Below are 27,478 nucleotides of genomic sequence, written 5' to 3'. Positions count from 1 at the left end.
ATAGTGGTGTTTTTCTGTAGTTTCAACTACTCAGGGGCTTAGGCAAGAGGATCCCTTGAGCCAGGGAGTCAGAGGTTACAGTGAGCTATGGTGGTGCCACTGCACTCCCACCTTGGTGACAGGAAAAAAAAAAAAAAAAGGAAGAGTGATGGTTGCTGAAGGTTTAGGTCGCTGCAGTAATTTCTTAAAATAAGACAACAATGAAGTTGGCCACATCAATTGACTTTGCCTTTCATGAAAGATTTCTCTATAGCATGTGATGGTATTTTATAGCATTTTACCCACAGAACTTCTTGCAAATTTGGAGTCAGTACTCTCAAACCCTGCCATTGCTTTATCAACAAAGTTTTGTAATATTTTAAATCCTTTGCTGTCATTTCAACAATATTCAGAGAATATTTGCCAGCACTAGATTCCATCCAGGAAACCTTTTTTTGTTTGTTTGTTTGCTTATCAGCAAGAAGCAACTCCTCATCCATTCAAGTTTTATTGTAATATTGCAGCAATTCAGTCACATCTTTGGGTCTCACTTCTAATTCTAGTTCTCTTGCTATTTCCAACACATCTTCAGGTACTTTCTCCACTAAAGTTTGAAGTCATCCATGAGGCTTGGAATTAGTTTCTTCCAAATTCCTATCATAATAAGTTGACATTTTAACCTCCTTCCATGAACCACAAATGTTCTTAATGGCAACTAGAATGGTGAATCCTTTCCAGAAGGTTTTCAGTTTACTTTACCAGATCTACGAGGTATCACTGAAGCAGGTCTAGCCTTATGAAATATACTTCTTAAATAATAAGAATTGAAGTTTGAAATTATTCCTTGATCCATGAGCTGCAGAATAGATATTGTATTAGCAGGCAATAAAGCAATATTAATCTCCTTGTAAATCTCAATCAGGCCTCTTGGGTGGCTAGGTACATTATTAATAAGCAGTAATATTATGAAATAAATCTTTTTCTCTGGTCTCAACAGAGTCTTAATAGGGGACCTAAAATATTCAGTAAACCATGCTCTAAACAGATGTGCTGTCATCTAGGATTTGTTGTTCCATCGAGAGTGAAGGCAAAATAGATTCAGCATAATTCTTAAGGGCTGTAGAATTTTCAGAATGGTAAGTAAGCAATGGCCTCAACTTAAAGTCACCAGTTGCTTTATCCTGTAACAAGAGTCAGTCTGTCCTTTAAAGATTTGCAGCCAGGCATTGACGTCTCTTCTCTAGCTATGAAAGTCCTAGATGGCATCTTCTTCCAAAAGAAGGTATTTACACTGAAAATCTGTTGTTTAGTATAGTCACTTTCGTCAATTATCTTAGCTAGATTTTCTGCATAACCTGTTGCAGCTTCTACATCAGCACTTGCTGTTTCACTTTATACTTTGAATTAGTCCATTTTCATTCTGCTATAAAGAACTTCCCAAGACTGGATAATTTATAAAGGAAAGAGGTTTCACTGACTCACAGTTCAGCTTGGCTGAGGAGGCCTCAGGAAACTTACAATCATGGTGGAAAGTGAAGGGGAAGTAAGGCATCTTCTTTACAAGGTGGCAGGAAAGAGAAATATTGAGCAAAGTGGGAAGAGACCCTTATAAAACTATCAGATCTCGTGAGAACGCACTATCACAAGAACAGATGGGGTAATCACCCATAATCCAGTTACCTCCACCTAGTCTCTCCCTTGACACTTGGGAATTATGGGGATTATAATTCAAGATGAGATTTGGGTGGAGATAAAAGCCTAACCATATCACACTTATACCTTATGAAGATGGCTTCCTTACTTAAGCCTCATAAACCAACCTCTGCAAACTTCAAACTTTGCTTCTTCCTCCTCTTTCAGCCTTCATATAATTAAAGAGAACTAGTGCCTTGCTCTAGAATAGGCTTTGTTTTAAGAAAATGTTATGGCTAATTTGATCTATCCAGACCACTCAAACTTTCTCCCTATCAGCAATATGGCTACTCTGCTTTCTTATTATTTGTATGTTCACTGGAATAGCACTTGAAATTTCCTTCAAGAACTTTTCCTTTGCATTCACAGATTGGCTGCTAGGCACAAGAGACCTAGCCTTTGGGCTATCTTAGCTTTTGATATGCTTTCCTCACTAAGTGGAATCATTTCTAGTTTTTATTTTAAGTGAGACTTCGACTCTTTCTTTCACTTGAAGGCTTGGATGCCGTTATATGGTTATTAATTGGCCTAATTCAAATATCGTTGTGTCTCAGGAAATAGGGAGGGTCAAGGAGAAGGAGAGAGATGAAAAAATGACTGGCCAATTGAGCAGTTAGAACACATTCAACATTTACTTATTAAGTTTGTTGTCTCATATCAGTGTGGTTCTTGGTGCCCCAAAACAATTACAATAGTACCATCAAAGATTACTGATTGCAGATCACTGTAATAAATATGCAATTAAAAAGTTTAAAATATCGAGAGAATTACCAAAACGTGACAGAGACACAAATTGAGCAGATGCCACTCTTAGCAATGGCATTAATAGACTTGCTCAATGCAGGGTTGCCACAAACCTTTAATTTGTCAAAAACACCGTATCTCCAAATAATAAAGTGAAGTGCAATAAAACAACATATGTTTATATATAATTGATATGGCTTGGTTTTGTGTTTCCACCCAAATCTCATCTTGAAATGTAATCCCCAAGCTGGTGGGAGGTGATTTGATTGTGGGGGCGATTTCCCCCATGCTGTTCTCATGATAGTGAGTTCTCATGAGATCTGATGGTTTTATAAGGGGCTCTTCCCCTTTGGCTTCTTTCACTTGCTCTCTCACCTGCTGCCATTAAGACATGCCCGCTTCCTCTTCCACCATGACTGTAATTTTCCAGAGGCCTCCTCAGCCATGTGGGACTGTGAGCCAATTAAACCTCTTTTCTTTGTAAATTAATTACCCAGTCTTGGGAAGTTCTTTATAGCACTGTGAGAACAGACTAATACAACAATTATGTGCGACAGATAGTAGTTATATATAATGGGAGACCAAATTTAAAAAAGGTCTATATGAACTGTAATAGAAACTAAAAGACTAGTGAAAGAAGTGGTAGCCAAACTCAATTTGGCTAGGTTGAAAGAGGGCAAAGGGAATCCTAAAGGGAAATGGAGAAAGGCACATAGGGTAGAAGTAGGCTACTAAAAGCGACAGTGATATTAACCAGAACTGTTTAAGGAAACTAGCCTGGACTCAAGCAGATATAAGAGTACTATAGTTTCTAATGCAGGGAAGAATCCAAAGTGAAAACATTATTTTCTACTGGTCAGTAATCTTTCCTAACTGTTGGTCGTGAAAACATAGGGTCTGACATGTGTAAGTAATCAATGAATTCTGGTTGATTGCTTGATGGCCACTGTATTTGTAATTCATACAAAATCTCTGCAATACCTGCCAAGACTGATTTATTTTGAGATTAGAATCTTAGTTTAAATTTCTACTTTCTACTTAGCTAACCACCTTCATGGTTTGCCATTCTGCTTTCTGTCTTTAAATCTAAAATAAAAATGTAACACGGTGAAATAAAATGTACTAATTCCCCATACACTGTTACATCTGGGCTGTGGTAAGGGGAGAAACTGTGACTTCAGATAAATAGTTCAATCTCAATCAGGGTAGAAATGTTCTCTTAACACAATATTGTCTGGTTTATTCTAAAGAAATAATGTTACAATTGTGTTATTTTAATTATAAATTCCTCATGTATAAAAATATTACTTTCTTTAAAAAATTAATCCTCAGGGTAGAATAAATGGTTAAATGTGTTTTTAGTTAATATTAACTCTAGGAAAAAATCTTCAGAAGAGCCCTATTTAATGAACAGAACCAGAGACAACCAGCAATCAACAAATCACTGAGCTGTGAAATGTTTAAGACAAAGAAAGAAACTGAGAGAGAACTTTATTCTCTCTTTGGAGTGATGGGAGGTTCTAGGAAAGAAAGGGATGGGAGAAACCCTAGAAGTTGCCAGAAGAATGAAAGAGTCAGGAATGAGAAAATACATATGTAGGACATCTCTGAAGGCCTAGAAGAGGTCTGTGTAAGGCTGCCAACCCACCCAAAGGCTTATGAAGGGAGAGAGACACATAATCCCTTGAAAAAGAAAGCATAGCAAAGAAATTCAATCAAGGTGTCCAAGCAACTAAATCCTTCCCCAAGAAACTGATGAACCCTTCATAGGTCAGTATGTTTTGTATTTGTACTGTAGAGAAGTGGTAGAATAAAAGGCATCAAGGGATACAATCCTTGCCAGGATTCAGGGATAAAATTTATACTGCCTCCACCAGTATAAGGGTTTGAGATTAGGAAGCACAGTAGAGGAGATAGGGACAGAGCTTCTAACATTAATTACTTAGGTTCAACTTTTGTCTTCCTGTTTCCTAGACATATGGCCTTGAGCTAGTTGTTCAAGTTTTCTTAGAGTAAATAAGATATATGTGTATGTGTATGTGTGTGTGTGTCTATATATACATCGATATATGTGTAGATATATATCTATATCTGTATATGTGTGTGTAGATATATATAGACATATATAGATATATCTATATCTATATATGGACACACACACATACATATAAATGGAATGGGAGTAGAAACTACTTCATGCAGTTTTTGTGATAATTAAATGAGTTAATACATGAAGATTTGGCACTTGGTATATCTTCTGCAAATATGAGCTATCATTATTATAAAGTATTGTATACAAGGTATATAAATGAAAATTATCTTAATGGATTGTCCTAGGAACAGTATTCAGGTATTTAATTTTAAGTATATATGGTCAACCTGTGTTTATCAGATTGAATATGCTTAATAAAGAGTAAAGAAAAACTGGCAGGTGAATTTTCCAAAGACTAAAGATGAAATAATATTACTTGGTACTTACAAACAAATGCATAGACTCAATTCCCCTTTTTGAGAAAGCAAGATTAGAAAAAGATATGGAAAACTTAGAAGTGATATTGTCCTAAAGGTCCATGTTAGAAAATTTACTCTACACAGTATAAATCACTATCATAAAGATTTCATGATAATGATAACATGGCTCCAGAACTGTGAAAAAACAACAAAATCACCACCACCAAAACTACTTACCCTAAACTTTTCTGATTTGTGGCAGTTATTATGGGTTTCAATTTTTAAAAATTTCTCTTCTGCTATGGTGTGAATGTTTGTGTCTCCCCAAAATTCATATTTTGAAATTCCAACTCCCAGGGTGACATTAGGAGGTAGGGCCTCTGAGAAATGATTAATTCATGACAGTGGAGCCCTCATAAATGGGATTAGTGCCCTTAAAAAAAGAGGTCCAACAAAACTCATTCATGCCTTCACTATGTGAGGGCACAGCTACAAGATGCCATGTATATTCCTGAAAGCAAGCCCTCACCAGACATCCAATCTGCCAGAGTTCTGATCTTTCTAGCCTCCAGAACTGTGAGAAATACATTTCTGTTGCTTCTAAGGTACCCAGTTAGTGGTAGTTTGTTGTAGCAGCCCGAACAAACTTAAGACACCCTTCTAAAATGTGTGTCACAAATCACTAATCTAAACATTAGAGTACAATCACTGCTTGAGTGACAGGTGCACTAAAATCTCAGAAATCACTGCTAAAATACTCAATCACGTAACCAAAAACCACCTGTTTCCCAAAAACTACTCAAATAAAAAAATTAGAATATATTAATATCAGTATTTTTCCTGAGAATATAATTAACTCCTTTGAAATAACTGGAAAATAGCAATGGATACTGTAATACCAATATTAAAGACATCCAGAATATAAACATTGAATTTAGGTTGGGAATGTTGGCTCATTCCTGCAATTCCAGCACTTTGGGAGGCCAAGACAGGAGGACAGCTTGAGGCCAGGAGTTCGAGATCAGCATGGCCAACAGAGTGAGATCCCATCTCTACAAAGAAAATGGAATTTTAAAAAGTCACATTGAACAAAAATTTTTAAGAATATCCAATTTGTTTCAGCTGCTAATTCCCAAGGTTCTCTATACTAACTATATATAAATAATACAGCTTGCTGTGAAAGTTGGAGAAATGATACTAGAGGGGTTAGAGCATAAAATAGCAACTTTTTGCTTCCTCAGATCTTGTTGAGAGCTCATCACAAACTAGCTAAGAAATAGGTACTTTATAGTTTCAAACTAAGAATTCCCTGTGAGTCCTTAACCAAGATACTGTATTGCAAATGTACGGCTCAGTTCTCAAACCCACTAATAAAGATGAACACAGCTGAGAAGTCAAGTGGATTAACAACTTGGGTTGATTAAAGGGTAATAAAAAGCGGATAGTTATTCTGAATTCAGTGCTATTTTTCCTCTTAAGCCTGGACTCTAAACATGTATTCTAATGCCAGTAAATTTAGAACCTAATTTTTTTTCTTCCAGAACATTGTGTTCAACATTTATCACTCTAATTGTTTACTTTTATAAAGGAAAATGAAATGAAACTTTCCAAGTATGTAACATTAACATTAATGCAACAGCTCCACCCAGTGAATATGCTGTATATTCAAGTGTTACTGGAATTCACCATTTTCTTTAAACACTAGTGTACTTTCAGAATATCTATGGCCTTAGCCATTTGTATAAAATGATATACTACAACTCAAAAATATATAAAAGCATTATACATTTTTACTTATCCATTTATAACTACAGTTAAGATGTGCTTTCTGACACTTGTGATCAAAGTTTTTTGCATATTAAATGTTACCTAATAATGTCAGCAAGCTAGAAATGTTGGCTGATAGGAGAGACATACCATTATTCCCTCTCATATGAAATGTTAGGCAGGTATAAAACAATGACACTTGTTTGCTTTTGTAGATTTTGTATATATATCATAATACAGTACATAGTTTCAAAGATTTTCTGTTGCATGCCCTTAAAATAAGCTGTGGTCATCATTTCACTTCATCTTGCTATTCATGGTTAGTTATTTGTAAAAAATCAATTACTATTCATAATTCATAGAAGTGAATTAAGGCATCAATAATACAACCACAGAATTTGTAAATCAATCAATAATGTAATGTGATGCTTTAGCACAGGAGTTTGAGGCTGCCGTGAGCCATGATGACACCAGCCTGGGCAACAGAGTGAGACCCTGTCTCAAAAGAAAAGCCAATATGATATAATATCAGATAGCATTTTAGTATTCCACACTATATGATGTTGACTAGAACATAGTTGGAGTATTGCTTTTAGTATTAAGTCCACATAAATCAAATAGAACACGTTTTTATCATCTTTTTATTTCTCAGGAAATATAAATACATTGGAGGAAAAGGCAAAAAGAACTATACTGTATTAAAGTAAAAGAAAATTTCTTTTTCACTCTGACCTGCTAGTTTCCCTCCTCAGAGGCTACTACTATTACTTTGTTAGCTGCATCATGTCTCAAAAGGAGTGCAGTTCAACAACAAACACTGATTGGGTGTGTTAGGCGTTAGAACATCAAAGGTAGGTAAGAACCAGCCCTGTGTAATAGTGGAGACAGACACAAAACAGATCATTTCAATATGACATAAACTTTTATTTCTTTTTACGTATGCAAATAATCTATCTCAGACCTCTCTTCTTGAGTTTCAGAATCGTTCATCCAATGCCATGTATCTGGACACTGTCATGTGTATGTTTCACAGGCATGTTGAGCTAGGTATATCCAAAACTGAATCACCAGTTACCTCCCAAGTGAGTCTGCCTCCCTGTTAACTAAATCAGAGACTGGCATCCCATTTATCTGAGTACTCAAGCCAGAAAATTTCATTCATATTTATCAAGCATCTCCAATGTATTAAGATTTATGCTAAGCTGTGGATACATGACAGCAAACAGGGTAGTCCCTGTCTTCACTAAAACTTGTTTAAGAAATTCTATGGACCAGGCACGGTGGCTCACACCTATAATCCCAGCACTTTGGGAGGCCTAGGAGGGTGTATTACAAGGTCAGGAGTTCGAGACCAAGCCTGGCCAGCATGGCGAAACCCCATCTCTACTAAAGATACAAAAAATTAGCCGGGTGTGATCACGCCCCTGTAATCCCAGTTACTTGGCAGGCTGAGGCAGGAGAATTGCTGAACATAGGAGGCGGAGGTTGCAGTGAGCCGAGATGGCACCACTGTACTCTAGCCTGGGATGGAGCAACTCCGTCTCAGGAAAAAAAAAAGAAACTCTATCCTCGATTTCTCCCACTTCTGCCCTCACAGTTCAGTCAGTCACCAAGTTTTTCCACTTCTACGACCTAAAATTCTTCTGAGATCTATTTCTATCCACACTGGCAATACCCCAGTGTAAACTGCCATCTTTCTTTCTCTGAATTACTACAATTATCTCCTAACTGTTTTCCTTCCTGCTGGTATTGCCACTCTTTGAGTAGCCAGAGTCATCATCTAAATACTAACCTAATCCTGTTGAAACCATTCAAACTTACTATTAGCCTTAGAAGAAGTCCAAACTTCGTTACATATTCACTAATGCTCTTCCTGATCTGGTCTCTGTTTACCTCTCCACCCTTGTCTAGAATCTCTCAGTTCCTAGACTGTGTTCTTTATAAACATTGCTAACCTCTATCTAAAACACTTGTCTTTTACCCTTTCAATTCCTGGCTATTCTCAAACATGGAGCCAATCAGATGGAATTGCCTTTTTTTCCCCCTGTGAGAATGTAAACTCTGTGAGGAAATTATTAGATTGGTTATTGCCATATTTGCTTGTTCATTATTATATTTACAGTATCTAGCTCAGTATCTGGCAAAAAATAAGGGTTTAATGAATATTTTCTGAATGAATCCATGAACGTGAAGAAAGCACAGAGAAAATTCAACCAACTCCAACTATGGAATAAGGAAAGGCTTCTTGGAAGAACCTTAAAAAATTAGTAAGGATAAGAAAGAGTCAGCCAAAGAAAATAAAGAGAGTCCAGACAAAGTCAACAAGAATGCGAAAAGGTCTCAGGTGTAAAACAGCCTCATGAATGTGAAGTGGGTAGAAGGGAAGATGGTACTGGAAAGGGAAACAAGACTGGGAAGAAAAACAGTGGCAACACGACGAAGACCCTAGCACACCAGCCATGGAGTTGAATTACCTTGAAGGCGACTGCAGAGGGGGATTAGAACTTTAAGGAGGCAAGTGAAATAGATTTACATTTGAGACTGGTCATTCTGGCTGCTACTTACTAGATGAATTTGGTGGTGTTGGTAGGGGTGGTAGTAGTTATGGCCAAAGGCAGTGAGATGAGATAGAATTGGGAGTCCAAGTGAAAGGAAAGGACGAAGTAGAGTTTGAAGGGCTTGTGAGCCTCCCAAAAGTCTGAACGTCAAGGAAGAGGTCAGAATGGGATCCATGAGCAAATAGGTTAAAACAATGAGTGGATAATGCCCACAGGGAAGATACAGACAGAAAACAACTCAAGGTTGGAACTTTGGGAAATACTATTTAATGGGGAGGCGGAGGAAAAAGGACCCCAAAGAAGCATGAGGCAGGTAGAAAAAGATGGGAGAGATGCAAAAGGAGTTTCAAGGAGAATTTGAGCATGATACCAAATGCAGAAGCAAGGTCTAGAACAAGAACAGTGGTCATACATTGGTGGAGGAAGTACATTTCATTTTCTGAGATAGACAAATAAGACAGGTGGATATATGTGGCACTGACAGAAGTAGAAAGGCAGGATATTATATGTTGTATGATAGCTTTAATTTTCTCAATTAATTGGAAAAAAAGTGCTGGGATTGCCTGTGGCCCCTATGGAATCTCTATTCATAAGAATGGGTGCCTGATGGCAAGTAAAGTGTAGGACCCAATCTTAGTATTTCACTTATTCCTACCACATTAGATCAAGCGAATCAACTTTTTGTCCCTATTGATCTATGAAACAAAGTAGAAATACCAATTTGGAACCGCTGTCACTTAAAAACAGAGATTTGTTTAAAGCACTAGATATCACAGCATCACCAATTGCATTAAAGATAGTCCGAGCTCTAGACTGCCACACTCCCTCTGGAACATCCCCCCATCTTGTCACTCAAAGGTCCGTTCAGTCCTTACAGGCCTGCCATCCAGAATGTAAAGTGTAGTCTAGAAAAGGAACATGAAATCAAAATTAGAAAGGCAATAGGCACAACTAATTGCAGATGCATACGAATGTGTTGAGCTTGAAACACATCTTTAAGACTACTCTGGTCACTTTCTATTAAAGAGAGAAATTTAGGTTGGGAAGAGGAATGATAAAAGGGTAAAGTTTTTGAGAAATTGCTGAAAGTTACAAGACAGGAAATTGCTGATGATAAATTAAATGACTGTCAGGAATCAAAGAAAGAGCTGCAGATGGAGACTGACAATCTGTTATATGTCACTTTGTATCATTTTCTCCAGTGTTTCCAGCTAAGGATTTATAGACAAGATTCAGGGATAAGATTTTGACAGGCACCTGTGTCAGAGGCATCAGACAGAGGGAGTTTGGATGCTGATAAACCATGCAGTCTAGGCTGGGAAGGGTGGTATTGGTGGGAGGGCTCACAGGGTAAACGAAATAGAAGGGCAGATGTAGCGCATGTGTGCTTATAAAATAATGATGCTGCCATCAGAAAGAATACTAGAGTTAAGTTTTCTGCAATAGTCAGTGTTTTTATGGATGATAACAAAACTCTTAGACTAATGTCGAGGGTGAGAATTCTGCTGTTCCATCTTCTACCTTACAGTGACCAGTATCAGGCAACTAAAAGTTTTAAAAAGTCAGATTTAACCCTCTAATTAAGAACATTTGAATAAACACTCAATTTTTCAATAAATAATTCACTTCTAATATGACTATCAATTTATCACATCAACAGTAATATTAATCCCCCCCAAATAAACAATATGTATTACAGATGCAACAAAATGGTTCTCTTGCTCTTTCTTCCTTTGTCTTATTTTTCTCTTTCTCCACAGTCCATTCTGATCTTGGCTTTCACATAAATCACTTGTTTTCTTTTGTCTAGACTCTCAGCAACAATTTAGACATTTGTTGAGCACTCACCACTTGCCAGGTATTTTACCAGGGACCATGTATAAATAATAATAGTCAAAATAACAGCTAATACTTACCAAGTACTCACAATTTTGCTAGGCACTTAATTAAGCACTCTACAGGAACTAATTCATTTAATCCTATAAAGCAGATAGAACTGCCACCCCTATTTTAAAGATGCAGAAACCAGATCAGTTAGGTTAAACAGCTTGCCCAAGTCCACCTAGGTAGTAAATGGTGTAATCGGGAATTTCAATTCAACTCCCTTCAACGGTAAGAGATCTGCTGTCAGCCACTAAGCTATGATTCCCTTCCTTGCCTCTAAGGACATATGATTTGGTGGATATGCATGTATAAGTAATCAATTTGATTTGGCAAGTTTCAACAAAATAGGTCTCTTTTTTCTGCTTTTCTTACTGGCTCTGATATTATTTAAAAATCTATTTTCTTAACCTTCTTTTGCATTTTACTAGATTCTGACTTTGAGACTTACATCAGTAAATAGACATAGAAAGGAAAAACAAAGGCCCTGAACTACTGAATCTGAAGTGTATTTTTATTTAGAATTGTCATAGACTATTATATCAATAGGTTTACTCCTTCAACCCCCACGACAAAGCACTGGAAGTTGTGTCTACATTCAACACAACCTTTCTGGCACTTTTCTTTCACATAATTCAGTTCAGGCTCCCCATTCAACACACGACTGTCACCAGATGACGCTCTACTCTGTGACCAGATATAAGTCTGATTACATCCTCTCGTGACCCAAACCTCAATAAAACGTAATGGTTTTCTCCCCTGACAACCAGGCCTGCCATGGCTTCCTAACTTGTATTAAGTGCAGTGTTCCCACTCTTGCCAAAACAAACAAACAAAATGCCATGTAAAAAATACAGATTTCAGGGCCCCTCATGAAGAATCCAACTCACTCAGGAATGTACAAGTTTAGGGAACAGTTCAGTGGTGGAAAACAACCGGTGTGCCTGACTCCTGCTGAGGGCTGATCGAAGAGGGAGAAGCTAAAAATCAGAACTCGTTTTTACTTTAGACAGTTGCACTTTCTGTGTAACTTCTAACAAATCACTTCTCTCTGAGTCGTTTTCTTTTCTGTAAAAGGGAGAGGATTTGATAAGATGAACTGTTACGTTCCTTCCACCTCTTGAAGTCGTGCTTATGAGCACAGAATCAGACAACCTGTGTTCATATCCAAGATATGCTACTTGTGAACTACTGTATGCAGAGAACTGCATTCTCTGATTCAGAGCCCTCATCTGAGGAGATAATGATAGTATCTCTCCACTCCCCCTTTCTCCTCTTTAATGAAGTCTGAGATGATGGTTAAAGCATCTAATAGAACCTGGCACATAATCAATGTTCAACAAATTATTATTACTCTGGAATTCTATAAATTAACCCTGTCCTTACTACCTTGTCACTCTGAATTTAGTGAAGTTTCTTCCACTTGGTTTTGCTCTTCAACTCGGACACCAAAACGCTCCAAGTGCTGCCGGAAGTCACGCAGAGCTGGGCTCGACCCCAGACTCCTCCCCGAAACCGCGGCTCTCCTACGTCCTGCGGAATTCAGGTTCCGACTCGACGCCAGCTCCGCGAGCGATGGTTCCGCCTTGCGCCCTTCCCCTTCCATGGCAACTCCAGCCCCACCCGCCTGGAATCTCTTGAGCCCAATCAGCATCCGTCGCGGGTGGAAGTGGGCTTAGCGGAACGGGGCGGGACTTCCAGTAGGAGGCGGCAAGTTTGAAAAGTGACAACGGTAGACGTTTGCTGATTTTTGGCTTTGCTTGTAGCTGCTCCCCAAACTCACCGCCTTCCTGTGGGTGGCCGGTGCTGCAGGTGAGTGCGAGAGGATGGAGGAAGGGAGCCTGCGGGCGCCTTCTCCATCCCAACGCGCGGGCAGAACGCTGTGGTGTGGGTCGGGACGCCGGGCCTGGAGATGTTTTCGTTGTACTCAGCGGTGGGAGGAGGCTGAAGAAACTAGCGCTTGGGAGGTGAGGGGCGGGCCCATCGTTACTTTTTATTTAATTTTTGTACCAGAAACAACCAGAGCTTAGTTCCTCCGAAACTAATGAATGTTTTCTGGGGCAGCATAGACCGAAGAAGACGAGCTTGAGCAGAAATTGTTCAACTTAGGTTTACATTTATGTGTGATTTTTGGAAAGGTGGTGGTAATGTGGCTTGTTTGGCTGCAGATGCTTGTCAGCTTTTTATAGATCTCCGTTGCCAAACGTCTTCTAACCGAATTAAAAACCATTAATGAAATGGCAAAAATTTCACACTTAATCCAAAATTCGAAGGAAGAGAGTAGCGCACATATAGCACTACGCATGGGTAACGCGATCATTTTTTCCCCTCCTTTAAAAGTTCAAGGAATGTTTTACTTAATTTATCGAAATTGGAAGTCATCTTTGTTTGTTTTAATCTCTGCCTTCTGGAACTGTGATGCCCATAAATAATTTATTTTAACAAAACAAAGTGTGTAAAATTTAACGGGTAAACTTTTGTTACCTACTCTGCTCAGCATCGTAGTGCTGCAAATAAATGAGAAACCAGAGAGTAGTTAGTAATCTCTGCTATTCTACTCGTTAGAGGATTGCTGCATATATATTAAGTCATTTATGTGCTTTATCCCACCTGGAACCTCAGACTATGTAGTTGGAAGGTGTCTTTCTTCATCTCTCACTCTCCATACACACACGTTAATGAATAAATTGTAACTGAAACTGCACTTTGAAAGCATGATAGAATTTGGATTTTGGAAGAGGTTCCAAAAGGAAATATTGGAAGTTTGGGAAAGTTAGGAGACTAACTTGGAGCAGAAATTTCATTCAATTACTAAAGGTTTTAGAAGCCTAGCAGAAAAATGTGAATTTAATGTGGTGGGTAAGGTAATTGAAGTGTTTTCATACAAATGTTATATGATGCATTGTGTTTTTATAAGGATTAATCTGATGGCAGAGTGACAAACATTCGAGAAGAGAGGAATGAGTGATAATAATTATGAAGATCTTTTATACCTACACTTTCTATTGCAGTATTCTCTATTTCAGATGTAGCTTGATTTGGAAAAGTGACTTTTTCTGAAGTCTTTCTTTGGTCTGATCCTTTAATGAACAGTTTTTAAGTCTATGACTTAGATGAAAATGTAGAATGCATATTTATGCCGAAGGGGACATCTAATAATATGTGATGCATCAGAATCTAGATTCCAAAAGATCCTAGCTCTGTTGCCTGGCAAGGTGTCTCACGCTTGTAATTCCAGCACTTTGGGAGACTGAGGTGGGAGGATCACTTGAGCCCAGGAGTTTAAGACCAGCCTGGGCAACATAGTGAGACCCCATCATCACGCGCACACACACACACACACACACACACACACACACACACACACACATTAATTAGAAGGGCCTGGTGGTGTGTGCCTGCTGTAGTCCCGGCTACTTGCGAGGCTGAAGCAGTAGGATAGCTTGAGCCTGGGAGGAGTTTGAGGCTGCAGTGAGCTCTGATTGTGCCACGCTGCACTCCAGCTTGGGTGACAAACAGACCCTGTCTCAAAGAAAAAAACAAACAAAGGTCCTAGCTCTAAAAGGAAAGCTTGCAATCATGAAATTTAGTGGTAGAAAGTAACCTTGCCTAAGGTTTAAATAATCAGTGTATACAACAGCAACACAAGTGACACAGCAGATGTGACCAAAAAGAGAGAGAGAGAGAGAGAGAGAAAGGGAAAAAAAGGAACAGGCAGAAGCCGGAGCTTTATATAAGTGGGTCATGATGAAGTTACTGGAGTTTCGGTTGATAAGTAAGAGCTACAGCAGAGGCCATTAATACTGTGCCCTAGGCAGACCATATTTGGAGGGTCATGTCCAGTTTGGGCATTACATTTTAAGAAGACATTTACAAAATAGTGTGTGTTAGAGGAAGATGGATAAGTTTGTGGTTTCTAAACCAATGTCATAAAAGGGATATTTTAAAGTTATATATAGTCATATATAAAGAAAGTATACATACTTTAGAGAAGGGAGGGCTTAGCAGAGGTGTAATAGTTTTCTTTACATTTTTGAAAGAAAATGGTGTCATGTAAACAGATTAATTCTATTATTAGTATTCTACTCAGTTGCAGTGACTATACATAGGACCAGGAGGTAAAATTACAACAAAACATATTTCCACACAGTATGAAGAAGAGTTATTTAATTTGGAGCCATAATAAAGTGGGAAAAAGTTAGATTGAGAGTTAGTGAATTATGTGATGTTGTCACATGTTCAAGATGAATTGGGAAGTTATTTGTTAATTGTTGCTTAGAATGGTTTCCATTCATTAGAGGTTAGGCAAGTTGCCAAAGCTTCTTTTTACCCTAAGATTCTAAAAAACATTAGGAGCCTAAAGAAATAGATTTCCAGAATTGTGGGCCATTTCAATTTGTTTGCAAAATTGAATATATTCACCTTGGGTCTCTGAGATCGTTCTGTTTCACTAGAGAGTAGGGGATCTGAAGGTAACACAATAGGTTTTTAAGTGAGTAGCTGAGAGCAATAGCAGTGGCTGCCATTGCTGCTCATTTTCCCTTTGCTGTTACCTTGCTATTTTTCTGGTTACAGTGAGAGATACGAAGAAAATGAAAAGATCCTAGCTTACTGTAATGGCACAATGTAGTGTCAGAGTTCTTTAAACATATATCCAGTACATTGCAACAAGTATTATAACAGGGTTAAATGCAAAGCTCTAGGACAAAGTTCCCTTCCCTTTTCCCTTCTCTTTTCTCTTTCCTTCCCTTCCCTTGGGCTCAAGTGATTCACCTGCTTTGGCCTCCCAAAGTGCTGAGATTACAGGTACAAGTTTTTTTTTAACATCACCCTTGTATGTGGGTGCCCCATGTACCAGCAGTGAAGAAAGAGTGAGAAAAGAAATAAGATAGAGACAAGGGTAGAAGTTCACAGCATGGGTCCAGGGGTCCAGGGTGAACTGGGATGGCCTTGAGCGCTGGGCTCCACATGCTTTTTATTGGGTGCATTATCTTGTCAATCTTGCAGACTGGGCTGTGGGGAGGGGAGTTGAGAAGGAAGGTGGCCAGGGGAAGAGCTTGTGTCTGTGCGGTTCTTCTAAGAAATGCTAACTAAGACACTGAGTTTTTACCACACATTGTCTATCCAGTGCATTTGCAAAAGAGGCACAGTGGCTACCTAAGGTCTGACCACACATAATAAATCAAGGGGTTTTTATATCCACATTGAGGGCACAGAGCAATCAGAATTACTCCATATTCTGAGAACACAGGCAAAACTTTTCTGTCCTGCAAGCTCCCATCTGCAAAGACCCAAGTCTTGTGAGCAGAGGTTGCATTCCTTCCCAGAGTTCTTGCATAAGAATATTTGATCCATGGCACAAATCTCAGTGTATAAAAAGCAAAGTAAATCTGTAATCATTTAACTATAAGTAACACAGTTCTGCCCCCTGGCCATCTTTTCCTGCATCTATTGACCTTTGAACTCGATAATTCTTTGCTGTGGGGGCCACCCTATACATCGTAGGATGTTTGGTAGCATCCCTGGTCTACCCACTAGATTCTAGTTGCAACCACACTCCCGTGCTGACAACCAAAAATGTCTCCGGCCATTGCCAGATATGCCCTTGGGGGGTAAAGTTAGAGAACTACTACTCTAGGGAGACACAGGTAGGAATAACTTACTATGTGAAGACTTTAGAAGAAATGGTTATTCGTTCCTCTTAAAGTTCTCACTCTGGTGATAGGAATTCCTACCAATTATATCGTCTGTTCTTACTCTGGTTTTTTTCTCTCTTCTACTTGCATCTAAAACCTTATTAGGTATCTTACTATGTATATATTGAATAGGATGGCAAATCAGAATACAATTTTTTATGCCCCTGTTGTTTATATATAACTTCTGCTCATGATGTTGCCTATATGCCTTGCTTTGAGAATTATCAGGATGGGTCTTGTTAAGCTCCCTGGCCCCCAAATGTAAAAGAGAACCCCATGGTTTCTCATCTACCTATTCAACCAAAGCCCTCCTTTCCACATAAAAGAGAACAGTACTAAGAAAAGGAGCAGAAAATAACTGTGTCACTTTAGAATAAAAGTCATCTTGGGATACATATATAAATACTTGTCTTTATCTTACTGTTTTATGATAGTTGATACTACTATGAATAGTTCAACTTTGGCTCATTCATTTTGTCCTTGTATTTATCCGTTTCTAGATAGTGAGAGCTACTGATATGTGGTATTTCTAATATCTTTTTTCTTCTTTCAGATTAACAGGAAACTTCCAAGATGGAAACTTTGTCTTTCCCCAGATATAATGTAGCTGAGATTGTGATTCATATTCGCAATAAGATCTTAACAGGAGCTGATGGTAAAAACCTCACAAAGAATGATCTTTATCCAAATCCAAAGGTAAAAGGTGGTTATGTTTGCATATGGATAACGGTATTTAAGAAAAAAGTAACCTACTAGCTCTATAGTATGGCAAAAAAGGGATATGCCCTCCTATTTGATAGAGACCAGTCATTTTCATCAAGAAGGAATCTCTCACCTAGTGTAATTTAAAAATATAACTAAGTTTATATGTGTGGTGACTTCTACATTCCCATTAGGATTCAATTCTTTAATATGGTCGTTTTCTTAAAAAAAAAAGCTTCTAAACCATATTAAAGTATATTAAATTTTTTTTTTATTATTATTGGAATGGTGGTTTGAGAGTATCATTTATTGGTAGGGCTTGAAGGAACTTATTCCAAGTGGTTTTGAACCATAAAAAATGCTTAGAAATAATTCTCTTTGGAAACTTACAGATTAATTTTCATGCATTATGCCCTGGGGGAATTGACTTGTTTTGACAGGTATTGTTTTTTATATCTTCAGTTATTAAATACAAAGTGAACTATTTATGTGTCACAGAAAATCCCAAAGTCTCCTTCCAGTTTCCTGTGTTGGACTTGAAGTGATAACATTGTAAAACCTGGTTTAATGATGTAGAACTGAAACTTTTCAATCTCATTACCCACTTCGATTCTTTAAAATGGAAGAAATACTCTTAGAATAAATGATGTCTTCAAACTGAGTAAATTCAGCTTTCTTAAAAGATTAGCATATTTTTCCTCTATTTCTCATCTTACTGCTCACCCAATAAACTTGTATTAATATATGAATCAGAATAGATTCGCAGGCCAGCTTTTGGGAACTGCTGTTTTAGAAGATCAGATTTTTAAAATCCCATATAACCATTTATACCTCCTGATCAAGTGTTCCCTTAAACTTAAAATTTAAGGGAACCTTAATGTCTATGGCAGCAAACAAGGTTTCCTGTGTTCTTTAAAACACACACACACACATTTTCAGTATAACATTTCTGCCACATGCCTGTCAGCCTGTTCTGAAAGACTAACTCTTCTTCCATTTCCTAAGATGGATGGGTTGCTTGATTTGGATATACTTGCTCTCATTCTTAAACAGCTGATCCATATCATTGACCACTTATGAATGAGCAAAGTTAAGCATTTAAAATTTGGAAAAATAAGGAATATTTCAAGGGAAATGATATAATATTGTTGCCTTTTCTTTTCTTTCATTGACTATAATAATGTATGGTAATAATGATAGTGGCATAGCTTTAGAGTTATGCATCAGAGTATTAAAAGTTATTTTTTGCTGTAGCCTGAAGTCTTGCACATGATCTACATGAGAGCCTTACAAATAGTATATGGAATTCGACTGGAGCATTTTTACATGGTGAGTTGAAGTTGAGGCAAAATTATGGGGATTTTTTTGTTGTTGTTGCAGTTCTGCTTACAATGCGTTACTGGCTTTCAGGATAGGAAGTTCTTGACTTTATTTTTAACAAATTCTAAGACATATAAAATTAATGTCACTTACAATGGGATCTTAGGCATAATAATGGTTTGTACTGATAGCTTTAGTAAGATGAAAACCATAGTAAAAGACTTAAATGACACAGATTTTTGATGCTATGCAATTGTTAAAGATTTGTAGCTTTGTCTTCAGAGACTGTAATAAACAATAGCAAACTCTTCATATTGTTCTCTTCTCAGGAAGAACTCCAAAATTAGAGTAGAAGATATGCAGTAAGATTGAAACCATTGCAACGAGGCCACTGAGCTTTTAGCAGTTTAGGTGTTTGCAAAGTACTTGATGTTTACTAAATGCTAACCTTACTGCATTTTAAAAATTCATTTAAAAGTCTTTATTAAGCACCTACTATGAACCCAGTATTAATAATAATGAAACTGGATTTATACTAGGATATGTATTAATGTTTTTAATTTAATGATGATAAGTTAATATATTTTGATCTTAATCTATTGTTATGGTTTCTTATGGTTGAAGATTTTTCTCATTTTTGTCTAATGAATGTGTAATATCGATTTCCTGGTTTATCGCATTTAGATGCCAGTGAACTCTGAAGTCATGTATCCACATTTAATGGAAGGCTTCTTACCATTCAGCAATTTAGTTACTCACCTGTGAGTAAAGAGTGATTTTATTATCTTAGTCTACATTCATATTTGTATTACATTAAGCTTTCTTAATAACATGATTTCCTTTGGTAAGGAATACCTACTATTTTTCTCTTCATTCCATCCCAAATACATTCAAAATTTCAAAATTGTAGACTTCCACCAAACAGAACTGCCTCTAACTGTGGCACTTTCTCAGCATGTTTTTAATTGAAACTCTAAGATACTGTAAGTCTAAAATTGTTTACCATCTTTGTGTAGAGGTTTGAGTTTTTAAAATGTCTTGGTGTCACTAAGATTATGTACTGTTTATTAGAATCTGTAACTATACTTTAATATTATATAACTACATGGTTAATATACAGAAAAAATATATTTCAGTGCTGGAGGGTTATATATTATAGTAGACTTCCGGCTTTGTTCACTGACCTTGAGAAATATATGCAGAAATCTCTTTTGAAAATAAGATGTTTATATCCTATGGCTTAGTATTTAATGTGCAAAATACTTTTCAGTAGTCTTTCTGTACTTTATCTTCAAGGGACTCGTTTTTGCCTATCTGCCGGGTGCATGACTTTGAGACTGCTGATATTCTATGTCCAAGTAAGTGAGAATTTAAAACAATTTTAATGTCTGGCTTCAATCTACCATTTCATCTTTCTATCAGTAAACGTAAAAAAAAATACTTCAAGGAAATTGGCTTTAGAAAGTATATCCCATTTTTAAGGATGAATTTTTAATATCTTGTTGGATTTTTTTCTTTTTAGGAGCCACAGAAGAACTGTTTTTCTGTTTTTGTTTTTAAACTCCTTCCATTTAAAAAAGAGTTCTATAAATTTGAGAATATGAGTACGACTAATATGCAAATGTGTTTTTGCATAGTGGATTCATCATACTAATTTTATCAAATGTAACGATTACTGTCTGCCATAAAGAAATTATTTTAGCATTAAGAATAGTCATAATATTATATTAGAATGTAAAACTCTAGCTTTAATTGTCCCTTAATTCGACTGTAATATTTATCCATCAAGTTATTGTAAATTAAGAAATTTGGTGTGTGTATTAGGCTATTCTTGCATTGCTATCAAGAAATACCCAAAACTGGTAATTTATAAAGAAAAGGGGTTTAATTGGTTCACAGTTATGCAGGCTATATAGGAAGCATGATGCTGGCATCTGCTTGCTTCTGGGAATGCCTTTGGAGTCATGACAGAAGGCAAAGGGGGAGCAGGCACGTCATGTAGACAGAGTAGACCAAAAGCACATGGGAGAAGCTGCCACACACTTTTAAATGATCAGATCTTGTGAGAACTCACTCACTGTAGAGAGGACAGCACCAACCATACTCTTACTATACAATCCAGCAATCATGCTCCTTGGTATTTACCCAAATGAATTGAAAACTTATATTCACACAAAAACTTTCACACAGATGTTTAGAGCAACTTTATTCATAATTACCAAAACTTCAAAGTAACCTTGGTGAATGAATAAACTGCAGTATATCTATAGAAGAGAATATTATTCAACACTACAAAGAAATTAGCTAGCAAGCTGTGAGAAGACATAAAGGAACCTTAAATGCATATTACTAATGAAAAAAACTAGTCAGAATGATATACATATCATTCTGGAAAGGGCAACATTGTGGAGACAATGAAAAGATCAGTGGTTTCCGGGGGGTAGGGGTGAGGGAGGGATGAATAGGATCCCTCTAGCACTAAGGATTTTTAGGACAGTAACAATACTCTGTATGCTACTCTAATGGTAGATACATGTTACCCATGTGTCAAAACTCAGAATGTACGTACCAAGAGTGACCTCTAATGTAAACTGTGGATTTGGCTTGATAATGATGTGTCAGTGCAAGTTCATCACTTGTAACAAATATATACCACTCAGGTGAAGGAAGTTGGTGGCGAGGAGTTTGTACATGTGTTGGGATCCAAGATGTATGGGAACTATCTTTCCTGTTCAGATTACTTTGAACTTAAAACTCCTTTAAAAAAGGGAGTATATTAAAAATTAATTGTATATTTATATGGGTCTACTTTTGAGCTTGCTATTCTACTCCATTGATCTGTATGTGTATCTTTATGTCAGGCAGTACTTTGATTACTTTAGCTTTATAGGAAGTTTTGAAATTAGTGTTACTCCCCTAACTTTCTTCATCTTTTTCAAGATATTTTGGTTATTCTGGTCCTTTGCATCTCTGTATGTATTTTAGTATTTTCACCTTATCACTTTTTTCCCTTCTTCCTCTGAAAAAGCCATTTTGATTGAGATTACTTTGAATGTATTATTCATTTTGAGGATACTTGACAATTTAATAATATTGGGTTTTCTGGTCCATATGCATGGTATATCTCTGCATTTATTAAGCCTCTTAAATTTCTCCTAATGATGTTCTATAAATTTCATAATGCACGCATTGTATAATAATTTTGTTACATTTATGCCTAAATCAAATTTTTAGTTTCTGTAAATTTAAATTTTCTGGTTTGTCATTGTTAGTGTAGACAAATATAATTGATTTTTATATATTGACCTTGCCAAAATCAATTATTATTTTAGTAGTTTTTTTTGTAGATTCCTTAGGATTTTCACTGTTGACAATCATATTATTTGAGAACAAAGTTTTACTTCTCTTCTAGTCGAGATGCCTTTTGTTTTTTTCTTCATTTCTGCGCTGGCTGTGACTTCTAGTATAATGTTGAATTGAAATGATGAGAGCAGTCATCATTGCCCTTTTCCTGATCTTAGGGGGAAACCATTTAGTCTTTCATTATTAGGTATTAGTTGTAAGAGTTTCTTAAATTTTTTGTGTGTTTGTTTGTTTGTTTGTTTTTGAGACAGTCTCATTCTGTCGCCCAGGCGGAGTACAGTGACACGATCTTGGCTCACTGCAGTCTCTGCCTCCCAGGTTCAAGCAATTCTCCTGCCTCAGCCTTCTGAGTAGCTGGGATTACAGATGCGTGCTCCCACGCCCAGCTAATTTTTTTATTTTTAGTAGAGACGGGGTTTCACCATGTTAGTCAGGCTGGTCTCAAACTCCTGCCCTCATGATCCACCCGCCTCAGGCTCCCAAAGTGTTGGAATTACAAATGTGAGCCATCGTACCTAGCCGGATGTTTTTTATTAGAATATACAACTTTTACTTTATTTCACTGAGAGTTTTTTTTTTTATCATGAAGGGTATTAAATACCTTTTCTGCCTCAAGTGAGATAATCATGACTTTTTCTCTTTTAATCTAGCAAATTACATTATTTGATTATTGAATATCGGGACAACCTTGCATTCAGGATGTGCCATTTGGTTATGATATATTTTTAATATATTGCTAGATTTGATTTGCTAATATTTTATTGTTTTTTTTTTTGTCTCTGTTCGTGATAGATATTGTTCTGTAGTTTTCTTACAATGACACTGCAGTGACTGATCTGAATGTCAGGATATACTAGTCTCTTACAATACATTTGGAAAGATGTCCTCTTCCACTTTTGGGAATCTTTTTTAAATTTGTATTATTATTATTGTTTTTTAATATTTGGTAGAATTTACCAGTGATTCTATCTTGGATTGGAGTTTTCTCTGTGGAATAGGTTAAGAATTTAATTTCTTTAATATATTAAGGGTTATTCTGGTTGTTTATTGTCAAAACTCCTGAGTGAGCTTTGGTCATTTATCTTTTTAAAGGAATTTTTAGGTGGATGACTTTATTAACATAAAATTGTTTATGATATTCCCCTATTATTTTAATGTCATTGGGGTAGGTAATAACATCTTCTCTCTCATTTCTGTCATTAATAATTTGTTTCTTTACTCTTTTTTTTCTAACCAGTCTGGTTATCAGCTTATCACTTTTCAAAGAACCAGCTTTTGACTTCATTGACTTTTCTTTATGTCATTTCTGGTTTATTATTATTATTATTACTGAATTTTGAGCTTACTGTTTTTCTTCATGGTTATTTTGATTTTAATTTACTCTTTTCTTTTTTTTAAGGCAGAAGCTGAGTCCATTAATTAGATACCTTTTCTTTTTTCCTAATATAGGTATTTAGTGCTGTCAATTTTCCTCTAACACTGCTTTGGCTGCATCCTCCAGCTAAAAGGGGATGTTGTGTTTTTGTTTTTATTAGGTTCAAGATATTTTCTAATTTCCCTTTTGATTTCTTTTTTCATGTATGGGTTATTTATAAATGTGTTGTCTACTTTCCAAATATTTGGGGATTTTTCCTTTTACTGATTTGTTAAAAATTTTTTGTGATTAGAAAATATACTTTGTATCATTTGAATTCATTTAAATGTATTCAGACTTATTTTATGAACCAGAATATGGTCTGTATTTGTTCGCTATGGTGGCTGTAATAAATTACCACAAACTTGGTGGCTTAAGTTAACATATATTTATTCTCCTATAGTTCTAGGGGTCAGAAGTTCAAAATTGGTTTCACTGGGCCAAAACCAAGGTGTTACTAAAGCTGCCTTTTTTCAGATGGCTCTAGGAGGGAGTCAGTGTCTTTGCATTTTGTAGCTTCTAAGGTTGCATTTCTCAGCTCATGACCTCTTTCATTCTTCACAGCCAGTAGTACAGTATATTTAAATCTCTCTGCTTTCATGGTCACATTGCTTTCTATTTTCTGTCTAGAGTTCAATCTTTCTCTACTTTCCTCTAATAAGGACACTTGTGATTGCATTTAGGGCCCACCTATATATTCTACAATAATTTTCAAGATCTTTAATTATACTTATAAAGCTACTTTGCCAATAAGATAACATGCACAAATTCCAAGGAATAGGATTTGAACGTCTTTGGGTACTGTTATTCAGCCTGTCACATGGTCTACCCTTGTAAACGTTCCATGAGCACTGCTGTTGATGAGTGGAGTGTTTTAAACATGTTAATTGGATCCAGTTGGCTAATAGTGTTGTTCAAGCCTACTGGATCCTTACAGCCCTTTTTTTTTTTTTTTTTTTTTTTTTACTGGTTCTATTGAACTGTTGATAGACAGTTGTTAACATCTTCAGCTGAGATTATGAGTTAGTCTGTTTTGCCTGTTCTTTTCATTTTTATTTTATGTACCTTGAAGCTGTAGTTTTAGAAGCATACACATTTAGATTTGCTATATCTTCTTGATGACATATTCTTTGCTCTGAAATATACTTGATTTGGTATTAACATAGCTACTTCAGGTTCTTTTGATTAGTATTACCATGCTATATCATTCTTGTAACTTGTGTCTTTATATTCAAAATGAATTTCTTATAGGCAGCATATGATTAGGTATGGCTTTTTAAATTCCATCTTGCTATCTCTGTCTTTTAATCAGTCTTAGACCATTTACATTTAGTGTTGTTATTGATATGATTGGGCTTAAATCCCTTTATGCTGTTTGTTTTCTCTTTGTCCTGTTCTTTAGTCTTGTTTTCCCCATATCCTACCTTATTTTGGTTTATTAAAATAAATTTTTTTATATAATATTGTATGTGAAAACTATATTCTATCTGTATTATTGGCTTATCAGCTAATGTATTTTTTAAATGGTATTTGCTCCAAGGCTTAGTATATATGTATATATCTTTAACATACCATTGTCTATCTTCAAATATATTATACCTTACAATAATATACCTTTATTTTCTCTACTACTGGTTTTTGTGCTTTTGTCATAAATTTTACTTTTGCAGATATCATATACACCTTACTTGATATTAGATTTGCATGAAACAGTTATCTTTTGAAGGATTTTCTAATTTAACATTTAAAAAATATATGTAGAGGGTACAAGTTCAGATTTCTTACATACATATATTGCATAGTGGTGGAATCTGGGCTTTTAGTGCACCTATCACCTAAGTAGTGAACATTGTACCAAATCAGTAATTTTCCAACCCTCATCCCTCTCCTACCCTCCCACATTTTGTAGTCTCCAATGTCTGTTCTACTTTGTATGTCCATGTGTACCCTTGTTTAGCTCCCACTTATAAATGGCAATGTACAGTATTTGACTTTCTGTTTCTGAGTTATTTCACTTAGGATAATGGCCTCAAGTTCCAATCATATTGCTGCAAAAGACATTATTTCTTCTTTTTAGTGGTTGAGTAGTGTTCCATGGTATATGCATACTATATTTTTAAAATCCAATTCTCCATTGATTGACACAGGTTCATTCCATATGTTTGCTATTGTGAATAGTGCTACAATAAACATACAAGAGCATTTATCTTTTTGGTATAATTTCTTTTTCAAAGGGAGTTTTTTATATGAGGAAAAATCTCTTTTATATTAACTCATGTTCTTTTAAGTACACAAAATTTCTATCTGGTATGATTTTCCTTACACATGAGGGATTCTATTTGATACTTCTTGTAGTGCTGTTTAAAAGCCTTTATTTCACTTTAAATTTTGAAAGGTATTTTCCTTGAGGTCAGGTGCAGTGGCTCTTACCTATAATTCCATCACTTTGTGAGGCCAAGGTGGGAGAATTACTCAAAGCCAAGAGTTTGAGACCAGCTTGGGCAATATAGCAAGGTCCTTTTTCTACAAATAATTTAAAAAACGAGCCAGGTGTGGTGGTACAGACCTGTAGTCCTAGCTGTTCCAGCAGCTTAGATGGGAGAATCCCTTGAGTTCAGGAGTTCGAGGCTGCAGTGAGATGTGATTGTGCCACTACACCCCAGCCTGAGCAACAGAGTGAGACCCACATCTTATTGAGAAAGAAAAATAGATAAATAAAGGTATTTTTCTTGAGCACTCAGTGGATGGGAAGAGTCAACTTTTAAATCCACAATTAGTTGAATCTGCAGATGCAGAATGCACAGATATGGAGGGCCAACTGTACTATGCCTTTTTTTTTTTTTTTTTTTTCCAGACAGAGTCTCATTCAGTCGCCAGGCTGGAGTGCAGTGGCACAATCTTGGCTTACTGCAACCTCTACCTCCTGGGTTCAAGCAATTCTCCTACCTCAGCCTCCCGAGTAGCTGGGATGACAGGTGTGTGCCACCACACCAAGCTAATTTTTGTATTTCTAGTAGAGAAGCGCTTTCACTATGTTGGCTAGGATGGTCTCAATCCCTTGACCTTGTGATCTGCCCACCTTGGCCTTCCAAAGTGCTGGGATTATAGGCATGAGCCACTATGCCATTTTATGTAAGGGACTGATGCACCATAGACTTGGGTTCTCTAGGCATCCTGGAACCAATGTCCAGCAGATACTGAAGTAGTGCACTATAGAATTCTTAGCTGACAATTTTTCAGTGCTTTAAGGATATTGCTCCATTGTCTTGGGCTTGCACTGCTTCTGATGAGAAGTCTATTGCTTTTCTTTTCTTTGTTTCTCTCTACATAATGTGTTTTGTTTTCTTCTATGGCTGCTTGTAAGATTTCTTTATTTTTTTGCCTTATAGCTATTCGCGGTTTTAGTATAATGTGACTTTTGGGTGTTTTTTGGTTTTTTGTCTGTTTTTCTCTTCTTTCTTCCCTCCCCCTCTACCCTTGCCCCCCATTTAGATATGTTCACTTCCTTGGATTTGGTTATTGTTTTTATAAAATATGGAAAATATTCAACTATTCTCTAATAGTTTTTTTGCCCCTTCTTTTTGTAGGATTCCAATTACACATTAGTTTTGCTGCTTGATATTGTCTCCCAGTTCACAGATAACTGTATTCATTTTTTTCTCTCAGGACTTAATTTAAATAACTTCTATTGTGTCTTCAATTTCATGAATCCTTTTATTTTAGGTCTAATCTACTGTTATTCCCATCAGTGTAATTTTTATTTCAAGTATTTTTCAACTCTAAAAGTTTAATTCAGATCTTTTTTAAAAAAATCTTTTATTTCTTCGTAGTGCTGATTGTTTTCTCTGCCCTCTTTATATATTTATAAAGGCTGTTTTTATCTACTAAATCTATTATCTATGTTATTTGTG

General features: G+C 36.4%; 1 protein-coding gene and 1 long non-coding RNA gene across 3 annotated transcripts in view; one reads left to right on the top strand and one right to left on the bottom strand.

Annotated features, from left to right (window-relative positions):
- Nucleotides 1-12,565, bottom strand: part of LOC128930098 (uncharacterized) — a 75,596-nt gene extending 63,031 nt beyond the window's left edge. For both annotated transcript variants that reach the window (XR_013528959.1, XR_013528960.1), the window contains exon 1: nt 12,462-12,565. This is a non-coding gene — a long non-coding RNA (uncharacterized LOC128930098). The remainder of the gene's footprint in view (nt 1-12,461) is intronic.
- A 206-nt stretch (nt 12,566-12,771) lies between these two features.
- The window catches only part of NUF2 (NUF2 component of NDC80 kinetochore complex), a 33,582-nt gene continuing 18,875 nt past the window's right edge, over nt 12,772-27,478 (top strand). Inside the window, exons 1-5 of the mRNA XM_002760308.7 lie at nt 12,772-12,884; nt 17,322-17,464; nt 18,725-18,799; nt 19,475-19,551; nt 20,087-20,148. Coding sequence (XP_002760354.1) covers nt 17,342-17,464; nt 18,725-18,799; nt 19,475-19,551; nt 20,087-20,148 — 337 coding nt within the window. The 5' untranslated portion in view covers nt 12,772-12,884; nt 17,322-17,341. The remainder of the gene's footprint in view (nt 12,885-17,321; nt 17,465-18,724; nt 18,800-19,474; nt 19,552-20,086; nt 20,149-27,478) is intronic.

The sequence above is a fragment of the Callithrix jacchus genome, chromosome 18 (assembly GCF_049354715.1).
Source record: "Callithrix jacchus isolate 240 chromosome 18, calJac240_pri, whole genome shotgun sequence".
NCBI classification, from domain to species: domain Eukaryota; kingdom Metazoa; phylum Chordata; class Mammalia; order Primates; family Cebidae; genus Callithrix; species Callithrix jacchus.
The sequence above is the reverse complement of the archived record's forward strand: the minus strand, read 5'-3'. Positions and strand labels throughout refer to the sequence as shown.